General features: G+C 47.5%; 1 protein-coding gene across 1 annotated transcript in view; it reads right to left on the bottom strand.

The window, feature by feature from the left end:
• Nucleotides 1-26427, bottom strand: part of LOC130869617 (uncharacterized) — a 182466-nt gene that overhangs the window by 141415 nt on the left and 14624 nt on the right. The window contains exons 2-9 of the mRNA XM_057761918.1: nt 23529-23689; nt 19728-19800; nt 19384-19494; nt 9245-9358; nt 8641-8835; nt 6997-7135; nt 5706-5863; nt 1089-1235 (exon numbers count right to left, since the gene is read on the bottom strand). Of these exons, the coding sequence (XP_057617901.1) occupies nt 1089-1235; nt 5706-5863; nt 6997-7135; nt 8641-8835; nt 9245-9358; nt 19384-19494; nt 19728-19800; nt 23529-23665 (1074 nt within the window). The 5' untranslated portion in view covers nt 23666-23689. The remainder of the gene's footprint in view (nt 1-1088; nt 1236-5705; nt 5864-6996; nt 7136-8640; nt 8836-9244; nt 9359-19383; nt 19495-19727; nt 19801-23528; nt 23690-26427) is intronic.

A 26427-nucleotide genomic window follows, 5' to 3' on the forward strand; every position in this document is an offset into this window, starting at 1 on the left:
CAATGTGTAACCCAGGCTGTTCGTGAGCTGGGGCAGTGTTCCTACCTCAACCTCCCAAGTGCTGGATTACAAGTATGAGCCACTGAGCTGGCAGGGCTCTGTACCAAGTGATGCTTTGATCACAGGCTCTCAGGAACCTAACTCGATGTCTAGATCTGCTAAATGAGTGTTTCTGGTTCATACAGACTGTTTGGCTCTTGAGATGTGGCTGTACCTTCTCACCAACTACTGCTGTTGGGTTAACCCTGGTGCTTCAGCCTTGTTTGTGAAGCCTGCATCTTCAGTCCCGAGAGCCCGACGTGGCAAACATCCAGTAATAGTTTTAAACTAAAGTGGTGGCTTTACACAAATCAATTATATTTCTGAGTATCAGACTTTGTTCTTGTCACACATATGAAGTCATTAAAGCCGAAAAGGGAGCCTGGCATAGTGATACACACCTACAAGCCCTAGCCCTTAAGAGGTCAAGGCAGGAAGATTGGCATGAGTTCAAGACCAGCTTGAACTTGCTACAGCATAAGAGTGTCTCTCAAAAATAGTGTGTGTGCGTGTGTGTGTGTTTATATGTCTGCGCATGCACACATGTATGCATGTGTGTGTGCGTGTGTGTGTGCATGTTTTGAGGAGATCTTTAGCTAAGAATCGTGGCACACACCTGTATCCCCATCACTAAGGGAGCTGAACCAGCAGAGCCAGGAGTTCAAGGCCATCCTTGGCTACATAGTATAGTGAACAAGGCCAGTCTGTTCTACAAGTAAATTCTGCCTTTTAAAACAAACAGGCTCAGAATATGTAAACAAAAGAAGAAAGACATTCAGATCTACGGCATGGGTGTTTGGTGTTGGGGGAACTTCTAGCTCAGATGGTGGTGTGACTGACTACCTTCAACAAAGAGCTAAGGTAGGAAGAGTGGGGGAACCCAGTGCACAGGATGAAGTTTGTTGAGGACAGGCAGCCTGTCCTCTAGGTCCAAGAGGTCAATTTGCTCTGGGTACTAAGGAGAGGGACCTGGTGGTGTCAGGGTTCCTGTTCAGTTGCAGAGAAGGTCTTGGCATTGCTGGCAGGCGGCGGTCCCGGTAGCCTCCTACCTTCACAAAGGGAGTCCAGGCGGCTCTCTTTTTCAGGGTAGCAGCAGGGCCTGACACATTCTGCACTGTAGCTCTCCCAGCCTCGTAGTCTGGGAACGTCCGCATCCTTTGCTGCTCCGTGAAGATGTTCTGGAAGTGCTGAGAAACCTGGCCAGGGTTAAGAAGGGGGTGGGTTCTTAGTACAGCTGCTTACAGAGGAAGGTGCCTGCTTTTCCAAATTGCTCTGAAAAGTGGAACTTTCATCTTCTTTCTTTCTCCTTCCCCCTTTGGATTTTTGAGACAGGGTTTCTTTGTTTAGCTTTGGTTCTTGTTCCAGAACTAGCTCCTGTAGATCAGGGTGACCTCAAATTCACAGAGATCCGCCTCCCTCTGCCTCCTGAGTGCTGGGATTAAAGGCGTGCGCCACCACTGCCCGGCCATTTTTTTTATTCATTGTCTATTTTAAGCATGCTTTACCCAATTCTTTGGGCTCCGCTCTCTGTAAACCATCTTCCCCACCTCTAGGTGCTCCTCTGCCACGTAACTGACCTCTGTGCCCAACTCAACATTATGGCATTCTCTTTCTTTTCTCTTTCTCCCTTCTCAGGCAACTACTGAGATGTATAGCTTGTCTGCTCTGGGGTGTGTTCTCTTAAATGTCAATAAAAATTAAAAAGAGAAAGGGAGGGAGGAAGAGGAGAAAGGAGAGCGAAGAGAGGAGGGAGAGGAGACTGGGGGAGAGGGAAGAGAAGGGGAGACTTGCTGAGGACCACAGTGCACCATGACAGTTAATGAAACTTCTCAATGCCACCTACCAGGAGTAAGATGGTAACTGTCATGTCATGTGAATTTAACCACATACACATGCATACATACATGCATATGTGAAGGATCTACCTACCTTGCTGGGCACCAAAGCCTCAGCTAAGAAGTCTGCTTGTCTGTGAGTCTCAGAGCTGAGGATTCTGCTGGTTGATACTTGCACTTCTGAGGGCAGGCGACAACACACTGTGGCCTCTAGCCACGCGTCCTTGTCTATCAACATTTCATCGTGAGTTACTTAAAGTTAAATCAGTGGGGACTTTAGTTTCTCACTGCACTAATTCCATTCCATGTGCCCAACAGCCATGTGTGACAAGTAGACATGCCGCCCAGTGCCATCTTGGTCACATTCACTGTGGCAGGGTCTAACAAGAGACACGAGGCTAGGGCTGGGTCAGAGAGCTGGAATTTCAGCTTTTGCCGACCACAGCTATTCAAGTTTGCCACTGTGGGATGAGAGTAGCCACAGATACCACATAAAGAGGCAGGGGATCGGTTGCTGGCATTTGAGTATTTGTGTTTCCACAAAATGAGTGTGTTGAAATCCTAACCCCCAAGGTGAAAAGACAAGGAGACTTGCTCTAGTTGTTTGGGGAGGTGGTAATTAGTTCTTCTGAATAGGATTAGGCCTTGAGAGACCTTTGCCCTTCTACTAGGGAAGGCACACACACACACACACACACACACACGTAACATCTATGAACCAGAAAGTGAGTCTTCCCCAGGCGCCAAATTGACTTTGGCTGTGACAGTCTCAACCATCGGGACAATAAGGAACTGTTGGTTTAAGCCATTCAGTTTGTGGCCTGTTGTTAGGGCAGTTGGAATGGACCGAGACAGCTGGATGCTATAGAGCTCTATTTTGGAAAAACAGGTGGTGGGCTGCAGGCTGCAGTTGACTGACCCTGTCTCAAGGTATTAAAGTATCAAAAAAACAAAAAGACCTAAGCATGCATACAGGCACGCAGATGTGCACACACACACACAAACATGCATGGACGCATGTGCATGCACACACTGGAATGTGACTGATCATCTTGGAAGAACAGCTAATGTTCTAAGAAAATCAAAACTCAGAACTATCATTGCCACGAAAGGACATAAGCTTGTTCTTTGGGGACAAGGCTGCTTTGTTGGGCTGTTCAGGGCCTCCCATTCTTTTATCAGTGATTACATAAAGAGGGCAAAAGTTCTGGATGGTTCACACCTGTAATCCCAGTACTTGCTTGGGAGGCTGAGGCAAGAGGGCTGTGAGTACTGGAGCCAGCCTGGGTGTGTTGGCCAGTTTTATGTCAAGTTGATCCATGCTGGAGTCTTTCAAGAGGAGGGAGCCTCAACGGAGAAAAAGCCTCCATAAGATCTGGCTGTAGGCAAGCTGGCAGGCATTTTCCTAATTAGTGATCGTTAGGTCCAAAGTGGGGCCCCCAAAGGCAGTGCTGATGACTCTAGGCTCAGCTCAGGCTGGACTCTGACTGGGTAGACGGAAGGATTGCTACCTAAGCTCAGCATTCTTCAGGGACCTTATAAAGCAAAAGTTTCTGTTTGTCCCTTATCAGCCTCCTACAGACAATTGTCTCTGCCACTGAAGCATCCAGCTCCTGATTAACTCAGGCAAGCCTGCAAGGGATCAAAGTTCCCATGCTAGCTCCCAGGCTGTTTTGGCTCACACCCCACCCCACCCCGGGCTGCCAACTATCTCCTTAGAAATCTGTCAAGGCTTTTGTGTCAGTTTGCTGTTCTCTATCCAACCCCCACACCCAGAGATTGCTTGGGCGGCATTATCGCCAATAGTCCAGGGATTTCACTCCATCCTGCTGACAGCGATTGATGGGGAAGGGCCCAGCCTGCTGTGACTGGTGCCATTCCTGGGCTGGTGGTCCTGGGTTCTATAAGAAAGCAGGATGAGCAAGCGACAAGGAGCAAGCCAGTGAGCAGCACCCCTCTATGCCCTCTGCATCAGCTCCTGCCCCCAGGTTCCTGCCCTACCCAAGTTCCTCCCGTAGTTTCCCTCAATAGACTGTGGTCTGGAAGTGTAAGCTAATCAGTTCTTCCCTCTCCTCTTTTGGTCGTGGCATTTCATAACAGCAATAGTAACCGAACCAGGACGCTGTCAGAAGAAGGAGTGGGAAAGGAGGAGGAGAAATGGGTAGAGCAAAGAGGAGGGAGGGAGGGGGAAAGAAGGAAAGAGAGGGAGAGGCAGAGGAAGGAAGAGAAACAGAAGGAGGAGCAGGGGAGGCAAAGCTACACACCACCATCTTCCAAGAAGCCAGAGGAATGAGATCCTGCAGGTCCAGTGAGCTGTGTGGTACAGACTAAACAGTGCATTCCAGGTAAATGACGCTGCCGTGAAAACAAGAGCAAATGGACCCCCAAGGTCAGAGCTCTACAGAAGAACTCCTCCCCCAGCACAGGCATGGGGTATCAGGAGAGAAGTGGTGATCTCACATCCCAAGGTCATCCGAAGCCTCCCAGGTTGTATTTCTGCTGTTCCGGTCAGCCAGTTGATCGTTTTTATCTTGCAAACAAGGTACAAGTAGAGCCCGCAAGATATCTCATTGCTGAAAGCACTGTTGTTGGTTTTCAAGTTATACCTCTGAGTTCTGGATCCACTGCCCCAGTTTTCCCTTTGAAAGAGGTCTTAATATGACTTGATACTATGAGGTTTTCCGTCTAAGAAAGTGTAGCATGAGCTGCAGTGGGAAGGGGCCATGCAGCACGTATTCTAATTGGTCTTAATAAGAACTAGGAGTCAGGCACTAGGGAGTGAGGCTGAAGGGTCAGAGAAGCAGAGCCGCCAGCCACTGGAGTTCTTAGCTCTACTAATGCTCAGACCAAAGGAACGATCCTGTCTCTGCAAACCCTCAGACTGCCTCTCCAGACTGCAAGCAAGTTCCAGTCCTCCGCCTTATATTCCTCTCTCTACCTAGTCATATCACTCCCATCTCTACCCCCCAGTGCTGGAATTAAAGGCGTGTGACTCCCAACTACTGGGATTAAAGGTGTGAGCCACTACTGCTTGGTTCTGTTTCTCTTTCAGGCTGGGTCATTCTTGTGTAACCCAAGGTGGCTTTGAACTCACGGAGATCCATCTGCTTCTGTCTCCTGAGTGCTGAGATTAAAGGTGTGTGCCACCACTGCCTGGCCTCTATGGCTAACTAGTGGCTTAGCTCTGCTCTCTGATTTTCGGGCAAGCTTTTATTGTTAGATCACAAACAAAATATCAGGGGCACGACTGCGTCCCTCGGAACCTGTGGTGCATGCCATTGGCTATAACCTTACTTAATATGTCAAGAACCCGTGATCCGTTCTTAGACTCAGACTAGACTCATGGCGCTCAGACTTAGACACATGCTTGACAGCTCTTCCAGGCATGTCTATCCAACCTGGTATACATTTCTATCTTCTTCAGGCCATATCCTACCTTTTTTTTTTTTAAAAAAAAAAAAATCTATTGGGGGAAGAAAAGGTAAAATCCCTCTGGTTCACTGTCTTCAGACAGTCTTGTTATTCTCATGGAAAGAAAGTTCTTCTTACTACTGTACTTACTAATTAACACTGTATCTTACTACTCTAGAAACAAACACTGGCAGAAAAAAATAAACATCTTTAAGTCGATGGTGGCAGCCCACATCTACAATCCAGATACTCGGGAGTTGGAGGCAGGAGGATGGGAAGTTCAAGGTCATCCTCCACCATCTGCAGAGTTTGAGGCCAGCCTGGACGACATGAGATCCTGCCTCAAACAAATACAACTTTGTAGTAATAAAGGCGCCTTCCGCCACCTACTCATGTTTATAGTAAGCGCGAACTAGGTACCAAAGGAAAGAGCTCCATCTCTTTGGCCGAGTCTCTCAGCTTTTGTAAGTCGTAGGGGATGCGGAAATGCGAGAGCAGGCGTTTCAGCCGAGGCTCTAGTTCTTCCCGCTCTGTCACGTGCTGAGGCAGGACGAACTTAGCATCTGTTCTCCCTGGCCCTGAAAAATATCCAAAATCAAGAATCGGAAGACCAGTGAGTGGGTCGGAGAAACAGTAAGGAAATGGCCTTGAAAAGGGTGGAAAGCACGCCCTCTGCTGGTGGAGATCCATTCTGCTTTCCCCTGGCCTCCAAGCCCTGTTGTTATCTTTTCTGGCTGGGCTTTCAGGCTGCCCACTCCCCACTTCCCGACTGAGCTTTCTTTGGGAAGGTCCAAGGACTCCTCACAATCTCACAGCCCACAGGGAAGCCCACCTCGGGGACCGTCTCGGTGAGGACACTGGCTGGTTTTGTGTGCCAGCTTGACCCTGGACACAACCTAGAGTCATCAGAGAGGGAGGAGCCTCAGTTGAGACGATGCCTCCATGAAATCCATCGGTAAGGTATTTTCTCAATTAGTTACTGATAGAGAGGGCCCAGACCATGCTGGGGGCGGGGGTGCCATCCTTGGGCTTATGGTCCTGGATTCTATAAGAAAGCAGGCTGAGCAAGCCACGGGGAGCAAGCCAGAAAGCAGCTCCCCTCCAAGGCTTCTGTATCAGGTCTGCTTGAGTTCCTGTCCTCACGTCTTCCAGTGATGGACTATGATCTGGGAGTGGACGTCAAATAAACCCTTTCCTCCCCAGCTTGCGTTTTGGTCGTGGTGGTTTTGTCACAGCAGTAGAAACCCTGACAACAACAGTGGGGCAGCTCTATGTGGGTTCCGGGGTGGGTGGATTATGCCAGGGACAAATTTACCAGGGCCTCCATTTGCTTTTCCTGGCTAACTCACACTAAACTTCCAGAAGAAACCAAGGCGCCTTCCACGTCCCCGCCACTGGCTGCCCGTCCAGGTGGTGCTCCTGGGACATTCTGTATATAATGGGATGTCACTCAAGTGCCCTCAGAGCAGAAACCTGAGCAGGCTTACATAAAGTAAGGGCGGATAGACTATGAAATGGATTCGGATGTAAATTCTCCGGCAATTGTGTGATTCTAACCCTGATCAGCGTCTTAGAGATCATCACCTGAAGGGATTAATATAGAAATGAGTAAGCTAGGCCCCAGGCAGTAACCTGCAGGGCCATGTGAGGCCATGCACAAAACCACAGCCCTCCCTTGTCCATTCTTCCCTAGTAAGGGCCAATGTCTTACCTGAAAGGCTGGACCCCGTGGGACCGGGAGATGCAGAGTTAAGGTCAGCCACACCAATATTTTCCTTTTCCTCACTAGGTCCATAGACTCGGTTATCAGCTAGATGCAGCGCTCTGGAGATGGGCAAGTACTGGAGGGCCTGCAGAGACACAACCAACAGGACACAAGTCAGACGCTTTCACTGTGACAGAGAAAGGAGGGAGGCTGGATGGCATCTGAGAAACCTGCACAGTGGCAGAGGACAGAGCTGGGAGATGCAACTGCTTCCAACTCTGAAGTACCCACCATCACCACCACCACCACCATCACCACCACCACCACCATCACCACCACCACCACCATCACCATCACCACCACCACCACCACCACCACCACCACCACCACCACCATCACCACCACCACTGCTACCGCCACCACCACCACCACTGCTACCGCCACAACCACCACCCCCCACCCCCAACCCCTCCCCCCCCACTCCAGCCAGTCACACAGTGGTCATGCACATGGGTGGGAAAGCCACTGTGTGCGGTGCTCAGGGTGTGAAGAGAAAGGAATCAGATCTTAGTGGAAGTCCCAGATCTAAGAGCGCGGGTCTGTATTGTCATATGACTGGGGAGGAAGAAGGAGAGCCCACAGTGGCTGCCTGGCTTTGAAGAGGGGATGGAGTTGGGCCACCACCAGGTTTCTGGGAATGAGATCCTCTCAGCTGACTTGGGGCCTCTTCCACATGACTCTTTTCACCCCATGGCTCTCCCCTGACCCCTCTCCCTGGCGGTGCTGGGACTTGAACTCCTGGCCCCGCTCAGGCTTTCATACCTATTCTACCACTGAGCCGTTACAGCCACCTTACTGTTTATTATCAGTTGTTGTTATTTCTGAGACAAGTTCACCGTGGACAGGCAAACCTCCAGCTCACTGTGGAGCCCAGGCAGGTCTCAGATTCAAGGCTTTCCTAACACAGCCTCCAGGGTGCTGGGACAAGGCGGCATCACCATGTCCAGCCCGGCTCTTCTTTTTTTACCCCATTGTATTGTGGGAGAAATTTACCTGTCCTCTTTCCACCGGCCCAGGACCCTGTTAACACTTCAGCAAAGGCCAGGTCTTTGCTGGGTGGGCCTAGGGCAAACATCCTGACCTATGATTTCCTCCTGAAATACTGCCAAGTGAAAGAATGTGTTCAATTCACAAAGAAAACGAATCCTAAGAAACCAACGGAAGCAGGAGCTGAGGGGTATAAAGCAGGGTGTGAGAGAGGTTTGCGAGAAAGCCAAACTGACACAGGGTGTGGTAGAGGATATTTTCCTGGCTGCCAGTAGCCTTCGTAAACAGGGCACTGGGCAGTGAACACCCCAAACCAGAGCACCAGGCAGGGAACACCTCAAACCATAGCACCCGGCAGTAAGCACCCCAAACCAGAGCACCGGGCAGTAAGCACTCCAAACCAGAACACCGGGCAGTGAGCACTCCAAACCAGAACACCGGGCAGTGAACACCCCAAACCAGAGCACTGGGCAGTGAATACCCCAAACCAGAGCACTGGGCAGTGAGCACCCCAAACCAGAGCACTGGGCAGTGAACACCCCAAACCGGGTGCTGTGGGGGGGGGGCACTGAGCTTCCCCTCCCACTCTATGGTTCCTACTACCTGCAGGTAGTGATGGATGGGCCGGAGCGAGTGCAGGTGACACACTAACCACCTGGTGTAGATCGTCAGGTCTTCTGGTGTTACCAGGTTGGGAGGATTGCTTTTTCCCATGAGGAAGTTCTCTCTAGCCACCGACAGTCTTTCTGCTCTCTGAACTGCATCATTGAACTCCCGCATGATGTAGCCGACTTGTCTCTGTTTCAAAGAGATGCAAACAGACCATGGGCTGTTGGCGAGCCTTGCTCTCTGCCATGCTGACTGGGGGTCGAATAAGGGGCTTTGGGAACCCCTGAGTTCCTCTACAGTTTGGGTTTGGGTGATAGAAGCCGTGGTCATCCTATCCCAATTCTGAGGGACAATTTGATAGTCAGTGCAGAAGGCTGTGTGGTAACAGGAAGCCCTCCTGAGCTTCCTGCCTTGGGTCTACGAGAAAAATGCGTATCTTCTATGTAACTCCAGTTTTGGGGGGTCTGATGCCCTCTTCTGGCTTCTATGAGCACTGCATTCATGTGGACTAATACACACACACACACACACACAATTTAAAATAAAGTCTTTAAAAATACATGTCTAGAGGCCACAGGCTCCGCCCCCGGCTTCCTACCTTGTACAGCGGGTGGAGCTCTTCCATGATCTCGCTGGTCTGGCAGAGCCGCTTCCACTTCAGCATATGCAAATGTTTACTCTGGGCCAGGTGTGTAATTCTCTCCGTGTAATACTTTCCCAACAACAAAAATAAGAATTTACCAGAATATAATTATAGGACGAAGCCTGAACTGAGTCTCAAGAACACTAATAGTAGGTAAATCAATCTTTCGTTGCTTTGAAACATTTTTTTCTCCTACAGGAACACTATCAAATGAAGTCTGGCTCAAGATCATTCAAACGTGAAGATGAAATGGACGTGTCTAAATCTGCGATCTGCCACTAGGTAGGCTGATAGTAAGCTCATCCATTAGTTACCGAACTGTGGGCAGAGAATCAGGATATCAGAGGTGTCAGAGGGGGTAAAGTCAAGCTGACATTTTGGGTTAAAGAACTGAAATTATGCACGGGAGACTCAGTTAATAAACTGCTTTACACGAAAGCCCAAAAGCGTAAGTTTCATCTCCAGTACCCATGGGAAAAACAAACAAACAAAACAAAACAAAACAAAAAAACAAAAAAAGAAGGAAAGCAAATAAAAAACCCCCCCCTCAAAAAAAAACCAGAAAGAAAAAGAAAGCAAACAAACAAACAAACAAAGCCAGGCGTGGCAGCCCTCAGAACACCAGGGAGGCAGAGCCAGGCAGGTCTCTGGGGTTTGCTGATCACTCCACTTTTTCCTAGTTGGCAAATGTCAAGTGTGAAAATCTGTCTCAAAAGAAGAAGGTGAACAGCACCTGCAGAATGACACGTGAGGTTTTCCCTGGGAAACATACAAGCACACACATGTACCCACGCAGTCATGAAGGCACACACTCATACCAAAAACTATTGGTCAAAAGGATAGTACGGTATGATGAATGGACCGGGGAAGAGACTCTTTGGGTAAGGGAGCTTGTTATGTAGTCCTGACAGCCTGAGTTTGATCCCAGGGACCCCTGCAAAGGTGGAAGCAGGAACTGACTCCACAAGGGTCCACTGACTTTCACATGCACACCGTCGCACGTTCCTACACGCATGCATCACACACACACCCAGTAACAATAAAAAAGAAAAGGAAAAGGTAGGATTGTAGCTTATAAAATCAGACTGATAAACTTTGTTTACAATTCAAAATTGTTAAATACAGTGACATGTTTCTATAATCCTAGCACTCAAGAGACTGAGGCAGGAGGATTAAGGCCAGTCATGCAGATGTGTTTTTAAAAAGCAAATTTCTTTATTTTCTCTCCGGCAATAAAAAACAACACGACCTGTGAAGTAATGAGTTCTGTCATAGTCTCTCATCACAAGTAGAAATGTTGACAGAATACACGCGGGAACGGTTTTCTGACCCTGGACAACACAGTGTTGGGGAGAAAAGACCCCCACACATACACCATGGTTCCCAGGAGGAGAGGACCTCACTCGCGCTTCTGAGGCATAGGAAGGAGGAGGGGACCCTGAGCACCGAAGGGACCTCTCTGAGTTAAGGACAGTGATATGAAATGTGCAGAGAACTCCAGGGAGATCGTAGGCTGCAGTGCCTAGAGGAGGAAACCAGGAAGCCATGCAGAGAAAGGCTCAAGAAATCTGCATATTAATGTATTTCACAATATAGAAACAGAAGAGTCATTGCCAAATTCCTTTTATAAAGCAACAGTTACCCTGATACCAAAGCCACACAAAAACCCAACCACGAAAGAGAACTACAGACCTATCTCGCTCATGAACATCGACGCAAAAATTCTCAATAAAATACTGGCAAACCGAATCCAAGAACACATTAGAAAAATTATCCATTATGATCAAGTAGCCTTCATCCCAGAGATGCAGGGCTGGTTCAACATATGCAAATCTATCAATGTAATCCACCATATAAATAAACTGAAAGAAAAAACCATATGATCATTTCATTAGATGCTGAAAAAGCATTCGACAAAATTCAACACTCCTTTATGATAAAGGTCTTGGAGAGATTAGGGATACAAGGGTCATACCTAAATATAATAAAAGCTATTTACAGCAAGCTGACAGCTAACATTAAATTAAATGGAGAAAAACTCAAAGCCATTCCACTAAAATCAGGAACACGACAAGGATGTCCACTCTCTCCATACCTCTTCAATATAGTGCTTGAAGTTCTAGCATTAGCAATAAGACAACATAAGGGGATCAAGAGGATTCGTATTGGAAAGGAAGAAGTTAAGCTTTCGTTATTTGCAGATGATATGATAGTATACATAAGCGACCCCAAAAACTCTACCAAAGAACTCCTACAGCTGATAAACACCTTTAGTAATGCGGCAAGATACAAGATGAACTCCAAAAAATCAGTTGCCTTCCTATACACTAAGGATAAGGAAGCAGAGAGGGAAATCAGAGAAGCATCACCTTTCATGATAGCCACAAATAGCATAAAATATCTTGGGGTAATTCTGACCAAGGAAGTGAAAGATCTATTTGACAAGAACTTTAAGTCTTTGAAGAAAGAAATTGAAGAGGACACCAGAAAAAGGAAGGATCTCCCTTGCTCTTGGATTGGGAGGATCAACATAGTAAAAATGGCAATTCTACCAAAAGCAATCTATAGATTCAATGCAATCCCCAACAAAATCCCATCAAAATTCTTCACAGATCTGGAGAAGACAATAATCAACTTTATATGGAAAAACAAAAAACCCAGGATAGCCAAAACAATCTTATACAATAATGGAACTTCTGGAGGCATTACCATCCCTGACTTCAAACTCTATTACAGAGCTACAGTATTGAAAACAGCTTGGTATTGGCATAAAAACAGAGAAGTCGACCAATGGAATCAAATAGAAGACCCTGACTTTAACCCACAAACCTATGAACACCTGATTTTCGATAAAGGAGCTAAAAGTATACAATGGAAAAAAGAGAGCATCTTCAACAAATGGTGCTGGCATAACTGAATGTCAATCTGTAGAAGAATGAAAATAGATCCATATCTATCACCATGCACAAAACTCAAGTCCAAATGGATTAAAGACCTCAATATCAGTCCGAACACACTGACCCTGATAGAAGAGAAAGTGGGAAGTACTCTACAACACATGGGCACAGGAGAACACTTCCTACGTATAACCCCAGCAGCACAGACATTAAGGGCAACATTGAATAAACGGGACCTCCTGAAACTGAGAAGCTTCTGTAAAGCAAAGGACACTGTCACTAAGACAAAAAGGCAACCCACTGACTGGGAGAAGATCTTCACCAACCCCGCAACTGACAAAGGTCTGATCTCCAAAATATATAAAGAACTCAAGAAACTAGACTGTGAAAAAACTAATCAACCCAATTATAAAATGGGGCACTGAGCTGAACAGAGAATTCTCAACAGAAGAAGGTCAAATGGCCAAAAGACACTTAAGGTCATGCTCAACTTCCTTAGCGATCAGGGAAATGCAAATCAAGACAACTTTAAGATACCATCTTACACCTGTCAGAACGGCTAAAATCAAAAACACCAATGATAGCCTTTGCTGGAGAGGTTGTGGAGAAAGGGGCACACTCATCCATTGCTGGTGGGAATGCAAACTTGTGCAACCACTTTGGAAAGCAGTGTGGCTGTTTCTCAGGAAATTCGGGATCAACCTACCCCTGGACCCAGCAATACCACTCTTGGGAATATACCCAAGAGATGCCCTATCATACAACAAAAATATATGCTCAACTATGTTCATAGCAGCATTGTTTGTAATAGCCAGAATCTGGAAACAACCTAGATGCCCTTCAATGGAAGAATGGATGAAGAAAGTATGGAATATATACTTATTAGAGTACTACTCAGCAGTAAAAAACAATGACTTCTTGAATTTTGCATGCAAATGGACAGAAATAGAAAACACTATCCTGAGTGAGGTAAGCCAGACCAAAAAAGAGGAACTTGGGATGTACTCACTCATAATTGGTTTCTAACCTTAAATAAGGGAAATTGAGCCTATAATTCGTGATCCTAGAGAAGCTAAATAAGAAAGTGAACCCAAAGAAAAACATATAGTCATCCTCCTGGATATTAACCTTCATCAGGCGATGAAAGGAGACAGAGACAGAGACCAACATTGGAACAAGGGACTGAAATCCCAAGGTCCAAATCAGTAGCAGAAGGAGAGAGAGCACGAGCAAGGAACTCAGGACCACGAGGGGTGCACCCACATACTGAGACAATGGGGATGTTCTATAGGGAACTCACCAAGGCCAGCTGGACTGGGTCTGAAAAAGCATGGGATAAAACCGGACTTGCTGAACATAACGGACAATGAGGACTGCTGAGAAGTCAAGAACAAAGGCACTGAGTTTTGATCCTACTGCACGTACTGGCTTTGTGGGAGCCTAGGCAGTGTGGATGCTCACCTTACTAGACCTGGAAGGAGGTAGGAGGTCCTTGGACTTCCCACAGGACAGGGAACCCTGACAGCTCTCAGAGCTGATGAGGGAGAGGGACTTGATTGGGGGAGGGGGAGGGAAATGGGAGGCGGTGGCGGGGAGGAGGCAGAAATCTTTAATAATTAAATAAATAAAATAAAATAAAGAAATCTGCATAAATCCCCACGGGTCTGTTGTCCAGTGCCTAGCCAGGCACGCAGCAGGTTAAACTCCAGGAGGCTACGCAAAGAATAAGCAGCTGGGCCGTACACCCAACTGATCCAGAGTTCTTACAGAGCTGCCGTGAGACAGTCAGGTTCCAACCACCAGTGTGAAAACTCAACCTCAGGTGCCTGAGACGTCAACGCTGACACCAGGGCTCAGGTAGCAAGGACAAACTATGCCTAGAGCAAAAGACACTCAAGACAAGCCTTGAAAGGGGTAAATTCATCTGTAACTTAAGAGCTTGCCGGAACAAAGTCCAACACTTTACAGGAAATATAAAAATATATGGCACCCAGTAGTGAAAATTTGCTGACTTTTAGCATTCTTTTATAAGTTATTAGACATGCAAAGGAAGAATAAAAATGCCCTATGGACGGAAGGAAATCAGTGATGCGAACATAAGAACTGACAGGGGTAGGAAAATTAGCAAGCAGCCCTCTCTAAAGGTCTCTTACGGTATGCTCAGCGTGCTCAAAGACTGAAAGCAAAATGTCAACAGAGCTGGGAGGGTACTGGGAAGTCTAAAAATAAACACATATTTGAACCAAAAACTGGATTAGCACGAGAAGGGTTGGCACGCTTGAATAGGAGCGCCACGCGGTGAAGCAGCAACGGAAACAGGGATGGAACCAAAAGGGACAGCGTTTTGGTCTTTATGAGGCAGTATGGAATGCTTTAATGGATGTGCGGTTGTAGTGACATAAAGAGGGTACAGGTGGGATGGCTCTCAGTGCTGGGGATGAAACCAGGGACGCGTGCCTGTTAAGACACAATCTGTCAGCGAGCTACATGCCCAGAACCCAGAAAACTCTATTCAAAGAAACAGTGCTTAAAGGTTTTCGAAAAGTAGTAAGCATTCTCACACTAGTTGTCCAGGGTCATGTGACACACATGCACGGGTTGGGGCTGCCAAGAAGAATCTTTGCTAAACAAAGAGCAAAAGGTGTTTAGTAAGCAGCAAATAGGACCAAAGATAATGTCATGTTTACTGCCGAGGAGGGTCAGAAGACAAAGGGGAAGGTATGAACACAAGAAAAAAGGAAAAGTGTGGGAAGAATTAAAGGAAAAAAAACAAGAAAAGATGGGGGAGGAGGGGACGTGAGGAGGAAGAGAGGGGGAAAAGCCAGGAAAATAGACTAAAATATGTTCAAGACATTCCTTGGTGGAAAGAGGAAGCCTCCCACTTCCTTGGAAGCCTAGGAATCAGTGACATTGGGCAAGAATGGTGCTTCATAGCTAAACCCAACTGTAGAGCATCAACCAAAGGCTCTTTAGAGGCCTAGAGTCACGGTCGGAGAAAAGCAGTGTTTTTATTGGGGAACTGAAAACTGTCCAAAGCAGCAGGAAGAGCGGCTGCCCAGGAGTTGCTGTCCTGGGTGTAAGTGTGTAGTAGAATCATGGCTTCCACTGCAGAAGCCAAATTGAAGACCCCCGTTTACCAGTGCGGTGCCTGTGTGAGGACCCCCGTCTATCAGTGGGGTGCCTGTGTGAGGACCCCATCTATCAGTGGGTGCCTTGTGAGGACCCCATCTATCAGTGAGGTGCCTATGTAGATCCCCTTCCCACTGCCCGTCTTTCAGAGGAAGGCTCGTGTGCTCTCTCACCTGCCTTTGGCTAGGAAAGATATTTTGAAGCAAGGAAAGAGAAGGACACTCTCCACCTCCCAGTGTTCGACGTGATCTCCACTCCCTCCCCGGGGTTCATTAAGAAAGGTCTCCCATTGCTCTGCGAACAGTTGGAACAGTGTAAGGCTGGAGAGATGGCTCAGCTGGTTAAGATGTGTGCTGCCAAGCCAGAAGACCTGAGTTTGAGCCCCGGGGCCGGTTTCTGCTGCCACTATGGAGATGAGAAGCCTGGACCTGGACCAAGGCAAATAAAGAAAGCTAGGCAAAGTTAGAGGTTTCTCTCTAGTGAGACCATTAGTTCAGCAAAACAACTGCCTTTCTGGAATCTTCGATAGCCCCCGGGAGACACCCAGAGTGCCAGAACACTGAGAGAAGTGGGTGCTTCAGAACTAATTGCTCATTTGAGGGTCATACTTTAAAATGCTTAAAGCCTTTTTTGATGTTTTGATTTTGAGCCTTAGCCTTTAACAGCTGAGCAATCCCTCTGGCCCAAAAGTGTTTAAAGTCTTAACAGATTTTTGTTTTAAATTTTTTGTAGTGTACCATTTGCCTGCAGTGCCCCCTGCAGGACAGAAGAGGGCGTCAGATCCTCAGAAACTGGAGTTACAAACAGCTGGGCGCTGTCCTGTGGATCTGGGAATGGAACCCAGGTCCTCTGCAAGAGTAGTAAATGCTCTGACCACGGAGCCATTTCTCTAACCCCTGAAATGTTTAAAATCTTCACATCATTGAAACGTATTAAAAAGGCCTTCCTTATAAATCAGAAATCAGACTACAGAAATGCTAACTCAGTCATCCGGATCAGCCTCCAAGGACAGTAAATTGCCCAATCCTGAGCATATTTTGCTGTGACTTGAACAACTTAGAACAGAGTGAAAAGATGATTCATGAGCTAAACGGTCAGGCAGGTGACTGACGTCACCGCCGCAGCCTCGCCTGGGGAGGTGCGGCTTCACTGAAATTGCTGCTGCCTGCTCTGAACAGAGACAACAAGGAACGCTGGTGCCCACGTCTGTAGGCCTGGACCCTCACCCAACGTCAGCATTTATCACCATAGACTGCTGTGACTTAGAACTTAAGGGTCTCCCCAATACTTGTGTGTTGAAAGCTTGGTCCCCAAAACAGCAATGTTCAGAGGTGGGCCTTTGGCGGGTAAATGGATCAAGGGGGCTCAGACCACATCAACGGATGAATCCATTTATGGGTTCACAGATTAGCATCTTGGAGGGGAGGGTCTTGGCTATAAAAATGAGCTCCCTGCTTCCTAGCAACCAGGAGCTGAACAGCTTTCTTCTGCCCCATTTTCCAGCCGTGGTGAGCTGCCTCACCACAGGCCCAGAGACGACGCAGCCAGGTGTGAAGGAAAATTGCTTGCTTTACATTGACATTTCCGTATGGTTTTCTTTTCTTTTTTGGTTTATTTTTATTTTATGTGCATTGGTGTTTTGCCTGCATGTATGCCCGTGTGAAGCTGTCAGGTCCCCTGGAACTGAAGTTACAGTTTTTACCCACCACGTGGGTGCTGGGAATTGAACCTGGGTCCTCTGGAAGAGCAGCCAGCGCTCTTGATCACTGAGGCTCCCCACACTCTCCAGCCCTTACTTGGTTTTCTATGTTAATGACTGTGGAGAATTGGACCGCTGCAGGCCCAAAGCCTAACCACAGCTTACCTGAGGCTATCTTTAGCTTCTTCAACAGCCGCTCCTTGCCCACCTCTGTGTCTGACCTGAAATCTCTGTGGCTGTTGGGTAAAATCCTTCGGAATGCTCAATGAGACCATTAGCTTCCACGCAGCTGCCAGACTAAGAAGGCCACCAGCCAACCTCCACATGGCCAGTCAGCGTTCACGCATCCATGCAGCCACACAGCCAGCATTTACCCAGCCAGCCAGCATCCACGCCACCAGCCAGCATCCACGCCGCCAGCCAGCATCCATGCCGCCAGCCAGCATTCACACCGCCAGCCAGCATCCACGCCGCCAGCCAGCACCCGAGGCCTGGAGCTGAAATCTGGCCGTTTACCTCCATCTGCCTGCCTGCGGCTCCGTGTGCTGGAGAGTGTCTTGATTTGTGACTGTTCCTTGTTACATTACTCTGAGACTTTCATGACTCTATTACCACACTGGGACACGGAATTTGAGACAACCCGAGTTCATGCTCCTGGGCCAGAATCACGCACATCTGGCTCCAGAATAAATCACTTTTTATCCCCTCTGAGGTGAGTGTTGTGACTTTGCACACGTGACCCTGGAATGAAGCCAAGAGAAATCTTTCTCATTTGGAAAAAATAAAAAATAAATGCACAACCCCCAAAATTAATTATAACTCCAAGCAAGAGAAAAATCAAGAAAACCTCACTATGTATGTGTATGAATGTATACATCACTATATATGTGTACTACATATGTACACACACACACACATAGCAGGTAAAAAGCATTAAAAGCTTAAAACAGCCAGGGAACAGGAAATGCACTGTGTTAGAAGCGAATCCACTCAGGCCACCAGAGAATAGAGCAGCAGCTTTAGGCAACGATGATAAAAGTTGTCAGTCCAGAATTCTGTACCAGACGAAAACAGCCTTTGGAAACGAAAGGAAAATAATTTTTATAAAATAACAACACCGTGAGACTCTGTCCCTGGCAGATGTGAACTACATGAGTTGTTAAAGGAAACTTCCCGGACAGACAGCAAAGAGTGTACGGTGGACATTCAGGCTGTTCTAGAACTTTCCCCGCCTTGTCGCTGTTGACAGTCGGGACCTGCGTAATTCTCAGCTGCAGGAGCTATTCTTTGTTCGATGTCATCCTGAGCCTCTGGCAACTAAACACGAGATGCTACCAACTGTATATGACCTCTGCCCCCCAAATTTTGATAACCAAAAAAACACCTCCAGACACTGTCATATGACCTTTAGGGGACAAATATCTATTGCCCTACTACCCTATCCATCTCCTCTCTTCATCGAGATCACTGATATACAAGAATACCAGAACATACATATGCAGAATATACAAGAGTGAGAACCAGGAAAAAGGAAGGAAGGGAGGAAGGAAGCTGGGAGGGAGGGGAAGAAGGGAGGGGCGGAAGCAGGTGGGGAGGGAAAGAGGCAGAGAAGGAGGGAAAGAGGGAAGACAACTACAGGGAGAGAACGTTCTGAATGGACAACATTTTAACTTACAAATAGAATCTCGTTATCTTTTCTAATAAATGCCAACTATTTGCTGATGAGCTAATTTTCTATGCGTGAGGGAAAGAACTCAGAACACGGACCACATTAAATGATGTAATAGAAGTAAAGAACGAACCATTTTCAATTTTGAAATAGTACATGATTATGTTAAATTGAGGAGCTATATAACAGTCCTGCCATCTAAACTTAGTGATTCTTCTATGTTTTATTTGATCACTCTTATAAGGTATATATACATAGTTTTAAATTAAAATTACAAGATGTAACAAATCCTTGTGCAAGAAGATAAACATTTAATGCTAGAAGCAATAGTCTGCAAAGGAGTGATCTACATTGTTTTGCCTTTTTCTTGCCCTCCCTTCCTCCCTCCCTATCCCTCTCACTTTTAGTATAACATTGAAGCAATCTTGATGGAAAACTATTTTCCTGCTTTGAGTTATTTTTCTTAAGAAAGGTTTTCAGGACTGTCTTCCAGGCCTCTTGTCAATCGCTCAGCCCAGCAACTTTAAACTGAACTTAGCTGTGAAAACGAAATATTCTCCAATAAAGGAAGCACTAATAACAAGTCTGCAAATTGCCCACGTCCAGAACACCTGCTTGCAGGAGCTGCCGGAAAACCAGCTTGCCGATAGATTTCCAGTGCACTCCACGAGTATACACAGGTTACAAGATGCACCCTTACCTGCAGCAGAAGCAGAGGGAGGTTTTCCGGCGTGTACTCTCTCCTCAGGCAGCTCTCTAGCTCCCTCTGCAGGACATCTGCCTGAATAACAAGGGGCTTGCACTCCGCCACCTAAACCCAAACAATGAATTTCAAACATTCTCAATCCATCAAATTTCAAATGTCACAAAATCAGATCTTTCAAAGGATACAGTGGTTTGCACGTTCCTAGCAGTGAGCAGGGTGTAGGGCTGTTTTGCCCAATAACATCAATCGTTTGCAAAAAATAAACTTTTCTTGCGAGTAGTTCCCTAGTTTGGCGAAATGGAATGTGTTGTCCTGAAGCCCCTCACGCTCCTACTCACCCGGAGGGTTCTCTTCAGAGCCACTTCCCGTTCGCGTCTAAAGTGAGCGACATCCTTCGGTATTTGAACAGAGCTGCAGGAAGATTTGGACAACAGAAGCCGCGGTTACGGAAAGCTGTGATAGACGAGATGATGACCGGCCTGGTGGGCCCTGTGACTCTCTCCAGCTACTCGTTTTCGAGTGAGTAATCACTCTGGGCCATTGCGGGTGGATAAAGGTCACGTCTTCTGTCTCAATCAGAACTTTCCTGATCTACCTGATCCCTACTAACCCTTCCCCTCCCCTCAGGGAGTCATTCCTCAGCCTTTGGTTTATCCCAGTTTCCTGCTCCAGAGAGCAGGGAGGGTCGCGAGGGCAGTCATTTCCCGATACTCGCCTTTCAGAAACCCCGTGCCTATCAAACCTTGCTGTTTCTCCTTAGTTGACCCAGAAAACTGGTACCTTGTCACCGAAACAAAATGTTTTTATGTTCCTGCTGAGTTATCAGAGGGTATAAACAATCCATAGATATCAGACGGGAAATATTTCAGAAACTTTTTAAAGCAAGCTTTCTTGCCTCAGAAACATGGCTGGTCCCTAGGAAACATGTAGCAGCCATGTGGGATTCTCAGCTGTTCAGGCCCCACCGGAGTCCTTTGCTTGGCTTGACCACAAGCTGAGGGACCCCTGTAAGGGTGGAGCTTGGGGCGGGAAGGTTGGTGCTCTCCGGAGGAGTTCCATAGACAGTGCCAGGAAGGCAGTTCTAAGCATGAAAGAGGACAGCATCTCCAAACAGATCCCACACTTGCAAGATTGGATGCTGCAGCCTGTGGCAAGGGAACCCGGGTGCATGCATAGTTCAAACACACATGTGAGGGAATCAACTTAGGTTGATACTGTTCACTTGGCGCCAAGAGGCCTCAGATAATGTAAAATACACCATTAGCGTGTTCCCTGGTGGAGGAGCAGTCCTGTTGAATACTAGGAGACTGGGGATGGAGTTCAGAGGCTAGAGCACCTGTCCTGCATGGCCAAGGCGCTCAGTTCCATCTCCACCACTAAGGGAAGGGGACAGAAGGGAAGAAAAGAAAACACATGTTTTCACCTTGACAGCAAGGATAACAAAACTGAAACAGTGCAGAAAAGATTTGCACGGTCACTGGACAAGAGTGGCTCAAATGGACAAGACCCTAGGCCACCGACGCCTAAGCAACCATCTGGACACTTGGTGTCAAGCTTTTGAAGCTGGAAATACCCATCTCTTACCTATTTCCCCGTATTTTGACTTTGGCGAAGATGGGGTGATGTGGGGGAGAAAGAGAGACTTTGAGAAGATCTGGAGAAAGCAGCCATCCATCACAACTATATTGTTTTCTGAAACTCGTGGAGCTGGAGAAACAGCGACCCATGGAAAGGGCTCAGTTGTTGACGGAAGCTGCAGAAGTCTTCCCTTGCAATTGGGTTTCCCGTCCTTTGCATGCGGGGAGCCTGGGCCATCAGGGGCTTGGTGGCTCAACTCTGCCTCAAGCCATGCCGTTCCCCTCAGTCAACCTGCCTGTGGAAGACCTAAGAGAGGCCTGCTGGAATCCTCTTTTTGCACACTGTATGAAGATGTGTCTCTGTCTTTCCTCACCCACCTAAGGTAGCTTCTGATTGGTTTAATAAAAAGCTGAACAGCCAATAGCTAGGCAGGAGAGACTAGGCAACACTTCCAGGAAGAGCTAGGAACTCTGGGAAAGAACTGGAGGTATGGGAGACTCTCCAGCCAGACTCGGAGGAAGTCAGATAGACAGTACTGAGGAGAGGTAACAAGCCATTTGGCAGATGTAGGTTAATATAAACAGGTTAATTTACGTTTCAAGAGCTAGTTGGGAACAAGCCTAAGCTAAGCCAAGCTTTCATAAGTAATAAAAAGTCTCTGTGTTGTCATTTGTGACCTGGTAGTCCACAGTAAGACTGGTTATAGAGGCCACCGAGCATAAGTGACTAACCTACAATAAGACAACCATTAATTCAGCAAATGTTGTGACATATATTTGCCCACTTGTTCAGCAGGCATTGTGAAACACGTAACTATTGCCAGGTCTAGGGCTTAGGGAGCTAAATGAGGAAAAGAATATAAAAATTTTAAAAGAAAATTTGAAGAAAAAGAAAGAAAGAGAAGAAAAAGCAGAAAGGAAGGAAGGAAGGCAGGCAGGCTTGGGAGAGGGTAGACAAGGCACCTGCCCTGCCGTACAAAGGCCAGGGCCTGAGCTGATCCCCAAAATGACTCAGTGGGGGGTGCCTGCATCCCAGCATTCCTGTGGTGAGGGGGAGATGGAGACAGGAGAATTCCCGAAAGTCAGCAGAAGCAGCAGCTAAGAGACCTGTCTTGAAAAGGCGGAAGCTGACTGACACGGGCCATTCTCTACCTCCCAATCTGCACTCACGCACACTCACGCACAAAACACAGGGTTTATAAAGAAAGTCTAAGGAAAAGGAAGAGAATTCTCAGCTAAATAATACAGAATGCTGAAGTGGTTCACCGGGAGTGGAGATTGTTTGTTGTTGTTTTTTTTTTCTTTAGAACTAACACTACGCCTAGAAAACAGCGAACACGCATCTTTTAGAATTTAGATTCTTCCAGAGGGCTATAGTGTAGCATTTTGGGGCGATAGGGAAGTGTAGGCATCCAGGATTTTCTGTCACTCTGCTCTCAAAAGTCCCGTTAGACCTTCGTGTTACATGGCACAGCGAGGAATCGCTTGACTGGTGTAAAAGCTGTAAAATCAACACTTGATCTCTGAAATGTCACAGTTTTTATCCTGTAATATTATGTGGTAGGGGAGGGGCTTTGGCCTCATTGCAGATGGAAGACTAAGAGCAGTAACGACCGCCCTGGTCCTGTGACTGCCCCAGCTCTCTGCTCCTCCTTGAGCTCCCTCAGACACCGTGGAAAGTGTGGGGTACCTGTTCTTTTTTTTTTCCCTCCGAGACAGGGTTTCTCTGTGTAGTCCTGGCTGTACTTGAACTCACTCTGTAGACCAGGCTGGTCTCGAACTCACAGAGATCCGCCTGCCTCTGCCTCTGAGTGCTGGGATTAAAGGCATCCGCTACCACCTGGCTTGAAGCGCCCAGAACCAGCTTCGGAATGAAGTAGAAACACGCACAGTTACTGTTTCTCCCCCTCATCTCCTCCCCATTCCCCTTGGCCATTCACACTACACTTCTCCAAACCCATGGGCTTCTCATGTTAACAGAAATGATCCTGAAGGCCCAGGGCAGAAAGACTCACCGACGACCCTCTGCTCCTCTGAAGCAACATGATGGCCCCAGCAGCAGCAGGCACCGCCCACAGCAGGGGCTCCCACCAGAACAGCGCTCCTGGCACCCATGGCCAAATATCTAGCCTTAGGAAGGCTTTTAAGTCTTATCAAAATTAAGGTCATATTCAATGTCATTAGGTAAAATGAAACTTTTCATTTATATAGTAGCTTCTGGGACTTAGAAAAATAGCAAGTATTTCCCCACTCGGTAAGATTTGCTCCAGTCTACCGTGGCTGTTCTAGAAACATTAAAGACGGGTTGGGAAACACCGCGTTCTTCTGTGGCCGCACTGTGCTAAGCACCCAGATCGCATCCGATCCCGGCAGCCTAGCAAGGCTGAGCCTGTTAGTAGCGGCAAGGGGGGAAAGGTATTGGAAACTACCGTTGTGTGCCCTGTATTTGAGCATGCCTTGATGTCAACTGTTCTCGAAGGAAAAGAGCGGGGCAGACTGAGCACGTAGAATGAGAACGGGAGGCGAGGGCCCAGAAGCCCCAGCTTGACCCTGCAAATTTACCTGAAGGTCCAGTTGGTTGTTCCTGGACGGAGCCCCTGTTCTTCCAGCTCGGCCTTCAGCTCACTTAGCTTTACGGCCAGGTCCTTCTCCAATAGCTGCACCCTTTCTGTGGAGGAGAACTTATACACACTCTCCATGGTTCTGCTTGCTCCTCTGAAGCCCTGAAAAGGAAGAGCACGAAGCTTATGCGCCACCCTCTCAGCAGGCCCAATCCAGTCCTGGGGCTTTAACCTGCTCCACAGAGTCAGTCGGGCCAGCTTTGCAGGAAGGGGCGACTGTTTACATTGCGCATGTGTGGGGATGGGTGTGCGTCCACAATGTACGTGTCAAGGTCAGAGGTGACTTTGTAGAACTGATTTTTCATTCCATCCACTTTTTACACGGGTTCCAGGGGGAGAACTCAGGTGCTCGGGCTACCTCGACTTGCTTCAACAGTCCCCAACGCCACTTTTGCAATGGAAGGTCTGGCCAGATAAAACGTGACTTCTGCTGCAATTACTGCCTAGTGGACAGTACGGAAAAGTAGGTTAGAGATGCTTCTGGCCTTGAATCTTTGGTCAACTAGGATAATCTTCAAGAACGTGAGCTCTGGCTCTGACTTTGGAGTTGGTTAATGAGACGCGTGCTCCCTCCCTGCCCCAATTCTGTGGTCTCCACAAAGGTGTGTGGGGAGTGCACGCTAACCGCCCGGAGAGACAGCAAATGCTGACCTCTAACCCCCGCTCCAGCCCAGATAAGGGTGCGTAAGGCCTCTCTCCTCCAGCCTCGGGTATTTCTCCACAGAAAGGGTATGTACGGCCTCTCTCCTCCAGCCTGGGATATTTCTCCACAAGCATTTTTGAAGGTGTGAGCTTCTGGTTCTGGAAAATCTCCCAGGAATCTCAGTTTGGACATGACCCTTGTACATTTGAGCTTTGGAGAAAATCATACTCATTCAATAAAATGTGTTTTCTTAATTTTGTCTGCCTCTAATCGACATTCCGATTTTACTACAGAGAGTAAAAAAAATCTCTGCTGATTTCCCATCCCACCCTTGTCTGCCAAATTCAACATACTTGTTTCTTAAGTCTTTAGTGTTAATAATTAAAAATGCAAGTTGACGGTGTGATCCCTGGGTCCTGGGACCCCCACATTACAGGGGTTCGGTGATGGTGTTTTGGCTGCCTACACTGGTCCTGGACACAGGAGTGATGTCATGTCACAGAAACTGAAAACATTTCAACTTTCCCCCTTTTGACATTTGTAAGTTCCTGCTTCCTGCATTCTTTCCCCACTCCTCCTCCTTCTCTTTCAGAAAGAATCTTACTATGTAGCCCAGGCTGGCCTCGAACTCCCCACCCTCCTGCTTCAGCTTCCACAGGGCTGGGAATGCAGGAGTATGGTACTATGCTGGGCTATATTTCTGGATTCCTTTCATATATGTTTTCTCAAGCCAATCTGTTATCATTGCAACAAGCAATCAGGCTATGGGGATGCTTGCCCAGAGCCTTTCTTGGGGAGTCTGCATATCCTTTTTATAAACATTAGAAATGGAATAAGTATCTATTTCAGACTAGATCGTGAACCTGCTGAGTCATGCATTTGCCATGTTTGGCCCTGCTGGAGCCTAATAAAATGCACTGTTATTGTTCTCAGCAAAGTCAAATGTTCTTCTGGAAAGGATTTGCCACTTGGCAGCAGCTTTTCCAGTTGGGCAAACAGGTCAACAGCTGCCCTGACAGCTGCATTCCAGCCACAGCCAAGAGAGCAGCAGACTGGTCCTGCTCCCAGAGGACAGCCGCTTCGCTCTTCGCTGTCACTTCCTGGGGAGTCTCAACTCTCCCCAGCTCTGAAGGGAGAACATTTAAGCCTGTGTTTACTTTCTTCATGGTCATGTATGCATCCAGAAAACTGACATAAAGAGAGGATTGCCCAACAACTGGCTGGGAAGTGGCTGCGGGCTGAGCCCTTGAGCCTAGTGCGACTCAGAGGAAGCCATGGCAGCTGAGCCCTTGTGCCTAGCTGTAAGCAGACATAGACAAACAGCTGTTTGTGGGGGGAGGGAGAGAATGGGTAACGTGTATGAAGCACCTACTGTGTGTCAGGCATTCAGGGGGACCTCACTGAGTTTCATGAGACTGAATCTCTTGAGTTTCTCCAGTAGCACGGCTGGGGAGCTGTGGTTTGGAATGGAAATATGCACCCATGGTCATGTGTTGAAAGTTGGCCCCTCTCCCACCAGGGGACGGCAGGAACTTGAGGAGGAGGAGGAGGAGGAGGAGGAGGAGGAGGAGGAGGAGGAGGAGGAGGAGGAGGAGGAGGAGGAGGAGGAGGAAGAGGAGAAAGAGGAGGAGGAGGAGGGTCTCCTTGGAGGAAGTAGGCCATTGCTTAGGACAGTGCTCAATCCTGCTCTCTGTTTCCCTGCTGCCTTGAGGCCAGCAGCCTCCTTACCACACTGCCTCCCAACAGGCCCACAGCAATGGGGCCGGGCCATCAGGACTGTAAACCTCTGGACCATTGAGCAAGAAATACTTCCTCCTTAGAAGTTGGTTCTCCCAACCTTATCCCACTGGTGGATGCTGATAGACATGTTGTTCAGGATTTCTCTGTTCACAGTCACTAGTGGAACTAGCCTGTGGTTTTGTCTTAAAAGTTTTGTTAGATTCCAAGATCCGAATCAATCTGGCTTCCTGAAGCAAGCCATCAAATCTCTTCTCTGCATTCGAAAAACAAAGCATGCGGCTTGCATTCTTTCCTCGTTAAATTTTCAGGAAAAATCACTTTAAAACATTTTAACCTTAAGTTTTCTTTATAGAAAGGGTTTCAGTTACAGAATAGGTTTATTTCTGTGAAACTGACTTGTGTTTATTTTTACATTAAACATATGGGTGTTGTGCCTCCGTGTGTGTATGTATGTGCA

Source organism: Chionomys nivalis, chromosome 2 (genome assembly GCF_950005125.1).
Source record: "Chionomys nivalis chromosome 2, mChiNiv1.1, whole genome shotgun sequence".
NCBI lineage: Eukaryota > Metazoa > Chordata > Mammalia > Rodentia > Cricetidae > Chionomys > Chionomys nivalis.